This window comes from Hippocampus zosterae, chromosome 4 (assembly GCF_025434085.1).
Source record: "Hippocampus zosterae strain Florida chromosome 4, ASM2543408v3, whole genome shotgun sequence".
Classification (NCBI taxonomy): domain Eukaryota; kingdom Metazoa; phylum Chordata; class Actinopteri; order Syngnathiformes; family Syngnathidae; genus Hippocampus; species Hippocampus zosterae.
In genome coordinates, this window is record NC_067454.1 from 19,792,660 (window position 1) to 19,802,388 (window position 9,729).

The 9,729-nt window shown below is 41.8% G+C and overlaps 1 protein-coding gene across 1 annotated transcript in view; it reads right to left on the bottom strand.

The window, feature by feature from the left end:
* fn1b (fibronectin 1b) overlaps window positions 1–7,578 on the bottom strand; it is a 42,037-nt gene extending 34,459 nt beyond the window's left edge. The window contains exons 1-7 of the mRNA XM_052062974.1: window positions 7,330–7,578; window positions 6,009–6,134; window positions 5,666–5,803; window positions 3,545–3,676; window positions 1,462–1,599; window positions 1,247–1,393; window positions 992–1,168 (exon numbers count right to left, since the gene is read on the bottom strand). Of these exons, the coding sequence (XP_051918934.1) occupies window positions 992–1,168; window positions 1,247–1,393; window positions 1,462–1,599; window positions 3,545–3,676; window positions 5,666–5,803; window positions 6,009–6,134; window positions 7,330–7,471 (1,000 nt within the window). The 5' untranslated portion in view covers window positions 7,472–7,578. The remainder of the gene's footprint in view (window positions 1–991; window positions 1,169–1,246; window positions 1,394–1,461; window positions 1,600–3,544; window positions 3,677–5,665; window positions 5,804–6,008; window positions 6,135–7,329) is intronic.
* Window positions 7,579–9,729: the final 2,151 nt, after the last annotated feature.

Here is a 9,729-nt window from a genome sequence, read left to right on the forward strand (position 1 = left end):
ATAGATTTGAATAAGAATGCCCCGTTGACTCTAGTGGGGGTGCATAGCATATCTTATGCTCAAGACAAATTGGTTTGACTTCCCTTTTAAGTTGATTGATCAGATGCCTGGAATTCATTTGTATTTTTCTGAAGACTTTTTACTTTTACTCCCATCTCTACATCTGTCCTTTTCACTGCTTACTTTGACGAAGTAAGCTTGTGTAGACAATAACACAATGAAAACCAGATGTGAAGTCAGACAAGCAATGTAAACAAAGGGAGGCTAAGTCAACCGCAGCTGTTATTTACATTGATTCACTGAGATATCCCGTGAACCAGGGTGCGTTATTGACAACACAACAGGTTCAGAACAATTGTCTGATGTGCTGGCGGAGAAATGTCCTTTTTGGGGTTGCAGTTATGTCCATTGATTGCTCGCACACATCAAAATTCTGAGACGTCAGTGGGTCACAATTACCAGGATGTTTACAATGCTGACACTTGCACTAAAAACTCAACTTAACTAATGCAAATGGGAACTTATTCGTGATTGATTTTAGAGTCTTTGAAGTGCTCATTCAATTATTATTTTTTCAATAGCACAAGGATGGCGGCCGCTTTTTAGGTTGCTCGTGTCAGTTTTCAACGTTAGCAAAGCTATAGGATCACTTTTCTTCAATGCCAAACACATCATGCAACATTACATTTCAGTCCATACTTTGAAACCTTTACTCAAGTACAAGAGTTGAGTCAGTACTTCTCGTTTTACCAGAGTTATTTCACTCAAGGACCTTTCCCCTTACATTTTTTTTTTACTAATTTACATTAGTAAATAGTGTGATTACTTTTGCCACCTGGAGCATTTCCAGACAACGTACAAACTGTGCAGTTGCACCTAATGCTTCGTCATTTGGTGAATGGAATAACAAAGCACAGCCTACCAGATATTTGTCTTAAAAAGTTTCATCGAACCCCCGAACGAAGTAGAGAAGCTTGTCTATTGCACTCACCCCACTCCTGACAGCTGACTCCATTGCCCAGACAAGTACAAAGCATCTGTTTGCTGCCCTGGCTTCTGATCCAACGCTGTCCGTCGTAATAGGTGGCTCCAGAGTCGGTGCGGCAGGTTCCTTCAATGGGAGGGTCTGTCTGCAGCTGAGGATGGAGTGGCCTCACCACCACCGAACCTGTGACAGTTAAAAATCAAAGCAAAGGTAAGTGTCAACGGCAGGTCGAAGTGAAGAGTGTAGTGTTTCCCTTCTCACCTTGGCCTGCATTGTGGCGCTCACACTTCCACTCTCCACGACCGTTTCCCAAACACAAGCATTGTAGCGTGTGCCCACTGGCGTCATTCTTGGACCACGTGTCTCCAATGCGGTAGGACCTTCTGGTGTCCTGGTCATTGCAACGGTCTGGGCGGGGAACCAGAAGAGTCAGAATCGGCTACGAAAACATGACCAAACTATGTATATCAGCTTACTCCTTGAGGTGCATGTGATACGGCCATTTCCCTCGCCTAGGCAAGTACAGTCCAGCATCATCCAGCCTTGGTAGGGTTTCTCCCACGTCTCCCCCACCACATACGACGAGGCAGCATTGTTGTCATAGCAACGCTCAGCTGGGTGGAAAAGTAAGCATGTATGGAAAACTGTTTCAGCATTTATTTGATATGCTGGATCTCTAGTTTGAGGTCCGCGTACGAGTGCACTCTTTGTCCTCACAAATAAGACAATTCAGTATGCACGTTTGGCCAAATTGTATGCAATTAAAGCTTACTAATATACTACTGTGCTGCACTAGTAACACTAGGCTCAACCAGTAGGCATGTGTCATGCACTACTAGTAGCCTCCTGGACCCTACTACTACTAGAAACACCAAAATATAGAATAACTGTAGTTGCCTCACTATCCATCCATCCATCCATCCATCCATCCATCCATCCAATTTCTACCACTTATCCGGGATCAGGTCATCGGGGCAGCAGCTTTAGCAGGGAAGCCCAGACTTCCCTCTCGCTAGCCACTTCTTCCAGGTCTTCCCGGGGAATCCCGAGGCGTTCCCAGGCCAGCTGGGAGACATAGTCTCTCCAGCGTGTCCTGGGTCATCCCCGGGGCCTCCTGCCGGTGAGACATGCCCGGAACACCTAACCAGGGAGGCCTCCGGAGGGCATCCTAATCAGATGCCCGAGCAACTTCATCTGGCTCCTCTCGCCGTGGAGGAGAAGTGGCTCGACTCTGAACCCCTCCCGGATGACAGAGCTTCTCACCTCATTTCTAAGGGAAAGCCCAGACACCCTGCGGAGAAAACTAATTTCGGCCGCTTGTATCCGTTGCCTCACTAGTTGTCACCAAAGTAGTCCTACTAGTGTACAGGAACGTCATATAGTCGTGAAAGGCAGTTGTGGACAAAAGTTACTAGTAAGGCACAGTTCTACAGGTGCGCCCAGATGTTCTATCCATGTGCTGAATTGTCTTACAAGACAGGCCAAAGGGTGTACTGTCCGAATTAATGGACCTTATGATGGATGCCATGGATATCCAGCTACAGGTCCATATAGTAGCATGAACTTTGTCCTCACTATAAAGACAACTTTGGCATACGTACTCGATGGAAAACTACATTTTTTTCGTGAGGCAAAATGAAACACGACTTGAAAATTGCAAGTTACTAGTGCTAATAGTGAGATAAAATTCTACGATTTAACAGGTTAGGAATGGGATTAATAGCATGCAGACAAAACTAGTGCCCAGTTTTGCCTCACGAACTTGTAGTTGTCCTAATAGGATGTGAAAGTGTGCATAAATGTCATACAGTCCTGGAAGTGAGAGACAGTTGTTTTACTGCATCCAAGTTGTTCTACTAGTGTGCTGAATTTCCTTACGACTATGAGAAGACGTTCATTAGATCTTTGGTATCCACTCTTATGTCCATGTACTAGTATGTGCTTCGTCCTCATTAGTACCACACCTATTGCATGCTAGGAAACCACATGAGAGGCAAAACAATGGACTAGTTGACAACTGTGTGCTACTGGTGCTACTAGTGACATTATAAAATTCTACTAGTTCACATCTAGCAGTTCACTGTTAATACTAGCGGTGTGCAAACATCAACGAGTGCACAGTTTTGCCTCACTCGTAACATGTTCTACACAATACGCCAAAGTTTCTTCCACTTAGTGTGCAGGAATGTCATACCATAGCATTGAGACAGAGTGGTTCCACGAGTGCAGTGAATTGTTTCACGAGTGAGTACAAAGAGGGTACCAGATCATGGGCCTCAAGCTGGGCACATGGATATTGGATAAATGTTGAAATATCTCTATTTAGTTAAACCCATATTTTAGGCTTGAGAGACTTGGCTATGAAATCCATTAAGATGATTTCGAGATGAGCAAAGAGGACTATTGTGCCGTCACACTCTTTGTTTGACTGGCTTGTTAAATATTTACAGCAATATTAAACACAAGTTGGTCTTTGAGTTTGTTGATGTGGTTTCATTGACTTTGCAAGCTGGCCTATCCAACCAGTCAAAACATGTCCATTTAGTAAACATTACCCACCCACAGGCTTGCAGGTCCACTCTCCTTTGCCATTTCCAAGACACACACACTCCAGCATGTAGTCAGCAGTATCATGAGGCCTCTGCCAGGTATCCCCGATTTTGTAAGACCTGCCGCCTTCATGGCAACGATCTGCGAACGACAACGTGATAAGGTTCATTCAACTAGGAGAGAGAGTATTTTGCCTGTAAGAAATGCTGTCGCAGGCTTGAATGTGTTGATGCTCTTTGAAGTTTTATAATAGGTCACTACAGTGGTACAGTTCCCTCTTAGTGTTGTTGTTAATGATTGCCCATCTCTGTATTTGCCCTGTGATTGACTGGCGACCAGTCCATGGTATACGCCACCTTTTGTCAGCTGGCATATACTCCAGCTCTAGTGAACCTTATCAGTTTACTATACATTCTACAGATACAGATTTTAAGATCCTATTACAGTCAAACCTCGGTTTTCGAACGTCTCTGTTCTCGACCAAATCGGGTTTTGACCAAACATTTCGAGTTTTTAATGCAGAAAACCGAGGTATGACTGTATTTGTTTTCAAATATTTAAACGGCCTCGCTCCACCTTACCTCTCTGAGCCCCTTCGCCACGACACACCGCAGGTCTGGGGACCAGACATTATTTGAGGTACCAAGAACTAAGAAGAGGCTCAGAGGGGACCGAGCTTTTGTCATTGCTGGTCCCTCTCTTTGGAATGACCTCCCACTGAACATTTGAGAAGCCCCCTCGCTGCCCATCTTTAAAACTCGTCTCAAAACTCATTTGTATTCTTTGGCGTTTGACTCAGCATGACTCAGACTTGACCTTAGTTTTACTGTTTTTACGCTTTCTACCGTCTTCGGTATTAATTTATTGTTGTATATATGATATTTATGTCCAGCACTTTGTATACAGCAGTAGTTGTTTTAAAGTGCTCCATAAATGCAGTTGAGTTGAGTTTGAACAATATAGAAAATGGATGGATGAATTTATGCTAATGTCCATCAGCCTCTCTCTGGTGTGTCACGTTATATGTTAAGATTAGCGACCTTTCGCTAAATTTAATTCTATGGTTTGGTTGAATATTTGTATGCTTAAATGTGCACCCTTATGTTGTATGCCCTGTTTGTCTGTGTTTATGCTAGTAGCCATTGTTGAAAGCTTTATATAACATCTGTTAATTTCAGTTTGCCCAGCAATGGCATTTCACTTTGTACGATTGCATTAAGGTAGACTTTCGTTAGATAAAATGCATGGTTCGGTTGAACATTTTGGAATTTAAATATAGTCTATTCACCTCTCTAAATATGTTTAATTTTATTTTGTCAAAGTGATGTCAAGTCAAGTCAAGTCAACAGTATTTATAGAGCACTTTCAAACAGCCATCGCTGCATACAAAGTGCTGTACATGGAGCGATTTAACATACACAATAAACAGTAAGACGAAATGGTAATAAAGGCGGTAGAAAGCACCAAGCAGTAAAATCATGCTGAGTCGAACGCAAAAGAATACAAGTGGGTTTTGAGGAGGGCTTCAAAGATGGGCAACGAGGAGGCTTGCCGAATGTTCAGTGGGAGGTCATTCCAGAGAGAGGGACCAGCAACAGAAAAGGCTCGATCCCCTCCGAGACTCAGTTTAGTTCTTGGTACTTCTAACAAAGACTGGTCCACAGACCTGAGGCGCCGGGCAGGTGTGTAGGGGCGGATGAGCTCAGAGAGGTAAAGTGGCGCGAGATTATTTAGAGATTTGAAAACAAAGAGGAGGATCTTGAAAATAACTCTAAAAGGTATGGGGAGCCAATGAAGCCTCTTACGAGTACCAGTCAAGAGGCGAGCAGCGGCATTCTGGACCAGCTGAAGGCGCTTAATGGAGGACTGGCTGAAACCAAAGTACAGGGCATTACAGTAATCGAGTAATCGTGATGTTATATGATCATCTCGGCGGTAACGCTATGTTGCACTCTAAAAAGTGTTGTTAAGTTGAAATATTTGGGTAGATCTGGAATGTATCCCCCCCAAATAAACAGGGTTCCCTGTATCCACAAGTTAGATAAAGCTAATCTAAAGCAAAGACATTTTCTGTACAAGAACGTCAGTGTTGATCACGTGAAACTCTAAAGCATATTTTAGGTAACTCACTTGCGATGGTACAGCTGATCTTGCCCCGACCAGATCCGATGCAAGTGCAGTCCCACATCATTCCGTCTTTTGGTCTCTCATATGTTTCCCCAACCCGGTATGTCCGGTCATTGTGCTTATCATAACAAGACTCCTCCACTAATAAAAGTCAAAAGGAAGCACAACATCATAACAAAATAGTACTCAGAAGTGCTGCCTGTAAACTAATTTCTCTTGCATTAATATGCACTCTAGTTTAATTAACTGCTTGCTGGATAAAGCCAAATACTATATACAGCAGAGTAAGTTGAATGTTCCCATTATAATGAATGTAGTAATAATTGAAAAAACAAAACTCACTTACCTTCCGGCTTTGTTTTACATTTGATGCCGTGCGCTCCATTGCAGGTGCACAGCAGCGTGCTGCCCCGGTAAGTTTTCTCCCACTGCTCGTTGACTCTGAATGAGCGACCGTTTTCCTCGCAGCCAACTGCGGTAGAGATCATAAAAACATCTACAGGTCACGTCATATAGGTGACCTCACTATAAGAAACGGATTCATATATACGTGTTCATTTTTGTGGTTGTAGTTTGCCGCTTGTTTGAGATTTGGGGGAAGCTTGCACAAAATCTTGCACTTGCACATCATATTGAGAGTTGTTGCTTACATTAGGACCAGATAAAAGGCATGTATTTGATATCCTTGATACTCAACTTAAGGTCCATGTAATAGTGTGCTCTTTGTCCAAACTACTGGGAACGTTTAGTGCATTGGTAGAACTACTACTGTATGTATCCATGTTTTTGTTTTGTTTTTGTTTGCACGAGTAACACCACTAGGCCCTTTTCATAGGTGGTGTCCGACACTAGTACCCTCCAGGACTCTAATAGTCGCACCAAATTGTCCACTAATAGTTTTGGCTCACAAGTGACATATACTTGTACTATATAGTGCAGAAAAAAAATGTAGTTGTAAGACACAGTCGCACTCCTAGTACACTCGAGCCGTTCTAATGCGCTGAATTGTCTCACAATAGGACAAATGGTGCATTAGTGCATGGACCTGAAGCAAGATAGCAAGGATATCGGAAAAAAAAGTCTAACAGCTTCTTTGAGCATGTATCCCAATAAGACAACTTTGGTACCCTAATAGGGCAGGCCCATGTTTCTTGTGAGGCAAAATTGTGTGACAACGACATTCTAAATTTCTACAACTGAACATTTAGCGCTCTAATCGTAGTGCACAGATTTTAGCTAATGCGTGTTGCACTTGTGAAGAATGTGCCAGTTGTGGAAGGAATGGTGTAAAATGCTTTACTGAAAAGTCGCATTTATTGTTTTTGGACATTGATTTGTCTTACTAGTGAAAAGTTGCTCAACAGCTTGCTAGTAAATGGACTTTAAACTGAAAATCAAGGATATTGAAGAAATGCTTAAACAGTTTTTAAACAGTAATAAACATTCAAACTATTGTCAAAAATCTACATTTTTGACAATCCTCAATTCAATGTGATGATTATAATAGTTTTAAAGGCAGGCTATGGAATAATAGTGCACATGGAATTAAAACATTATCAAACAAAAACGGTGATCAATAAACGTCATTAAAAAAAAGGATGAACCTAATAATAAAAGTCATGGCAAAAAGTTGCTGAGATTAAGTGAGTGAAAATGCACGCACAAACCTTCACTGATAACGTCTGCGTGGCGGTAATCAGGATACACCTGATGCTGGTGACTTTGTCTTTTATTCTTCGGCACGCCGTGGACCACTGCGCTGCACACGCACACCGCCACCAGAACCCTCGTGAGTGGGACACAAGTCATTTTACACGCAAAAAAAAAAAAAAGACAACAGAGGAGGGGAAAAAAAGCAACAAGCTCAGACCGTCTCAGTGGGGTTTGTGGTACCCACTGCCGTGCAAGGCTGAGGTGACTGCAGCGCAGAGTTTATAAAGGCTGGCCGCGCTCATGTGATCGAGCCTGCTGGCCAACAGGAGGAGGGAGCGAGCGGGTCTTCAATCGTGGTGGCTGCTGACACTCCCTTTTGCAGAGAACAAAGAATAACAGCAGTGGCAAACGTACTCGGATGTACAAGTTCAGTACTTGTGCAAAAAACAACAACAACAAAAAACAAGAAAAGCACTGTTTGTTGGTTTTTTTCTCTTTCTCCTTTCTTCTTTCTACATACATTCTTGCTGCTGGAGGCTGTAAATTTCCCCAGTGTGGGACGAATAAAGGATATCTTATCTTATCTTTATCTTAAAAAGAAAAGGAAGATCAATTCCCATATGAAAACAAAACTTTTTTTCAGGGGGAGTACAGAACTGTAATTAAGTATTTGTACTTTGTTGCTGTATGAATGTGGAACGACAATGAAAAGGCAAACAGAGTCGATGGAAGCTCTGCAATTAAAAAAGCTGTTTTGAAAAAAGAGACAATATTTGAATGATCAACTCATATTGATTTATCACGACAGAAATTTAGAAAGCATTGCTCTGTTACTCACTTGATCATAAATGTATATTTCATAACTATAGAATCAAACAATATTATTATTATTATGAACCAATTGATGAAAATACAAATTGTCTTTTTATTAATAATAGCAATATTATATTTGCATAGGGCGGCCAGGTGGTCCAGTGGTTAGTGCGTTGACCTCACACTGCAGAGGTTCAATTACAGCTCCGGTCTCCCTGTGTGGAGTTTGCATGTTCTGCGTGGGTTTTCTCCGGGTGCTCCGGTTTCCTCCCAAATTCCAAAATCATGCATGGCAGGCTGATTGAACACTCAAGATGGCTGGGATAGGGTCCGGCACCCCCTGAGACCCTTGTGAGGTGAAGTGGATCGGAATTTGGATGGATGAATGGCCATTTTGTATATCTGTATGTTGTATTACACAGGCCCAGGGGACCAAGGCGCACAAACCAAAAGGAGCAGCGCTCAGTCCAGTGAATTGAAGCAAGCCCCCCACAAATGTGGCAATATTTTTAATGTAATGCTTTATTTTGTATTTATTTCTGCACTTACTGGATGTTTCCATGAAGTACAATATCATTAACTGTATGTTTTGAAATGTACGTTATGTTTTAAAATACATATTACAAACATTTTTATTGTTTTGGGGGGGAGGCTGGAATGGATTACCGGCAATGACATTTAACTCATGAGTCAAAGAAAGTTTTTTTTTTAACCAAGTTTTACTTTTGCTCCCTACATTTGAAAAATATGTGTCCTTTCTCCTCCTCACGATGTCAAAATCATTGTTTTCAACCTCTGCTTTTGTCACGAGTCACGACACAATGTGAAAAAGTTGAAAGTGCACTTTCATCAGCGTTAAAAAAAATGTATTACAAAGTACACACATATCTATACTTCTATTTAAGTGCAGAGTGTGAGTACACTTTTGCCACTGCTGCTCATGTTTCACATAATTGTGTTTTGACGAACGAGGAAGACAGAAACACCACCCAGACTTCCTGTTGAGTCGTGCTGCAGTCCAAACAGCCTCCTGCAGGCCTCTGTTCATGATGGGCAGTCAGAAGCAAACAACCATGACCTGTCCTCAGACAGTCAGTTGACTCATCACTCTTCAGCAACGCTTCCATCATGTCCTTTCGGAAATTGTTTTAGCAATTGCACATCCAAAACCACAGTGGTTGGCAAAAATTTGTCAGAGGCAGTTGTGGCCACGCACCTCACCCTGGTCAATTTTAGTGCTCGACTGGACATACACAAAAACATGCACGTAAAGCGGTTTAATAATCAGTCAGTACTTGGTAATACGTAAAATGAAAGAAACATAAACATTGTTTTTTTAAACTTTTTGTGCAAAGTATCACTTAAAAAAATACTTGGTTCTCAGAAGACTGCCATATGATCAACATTAAAATAAGGAAACGGGCATTCCAAATAAAACATTGAATATTTTTGCGAGCCTCATTGTAACATTCGGTACAGTTTGAACATTACCACTACGGTTAAATATAGGAAAATAAAAAAATATATATCTAGGACAGTATTAAGTTTAAAAAATAAATAAAGTTAACTAAAAATTGTACCGGGCGGCCCAGTAGTCAAGT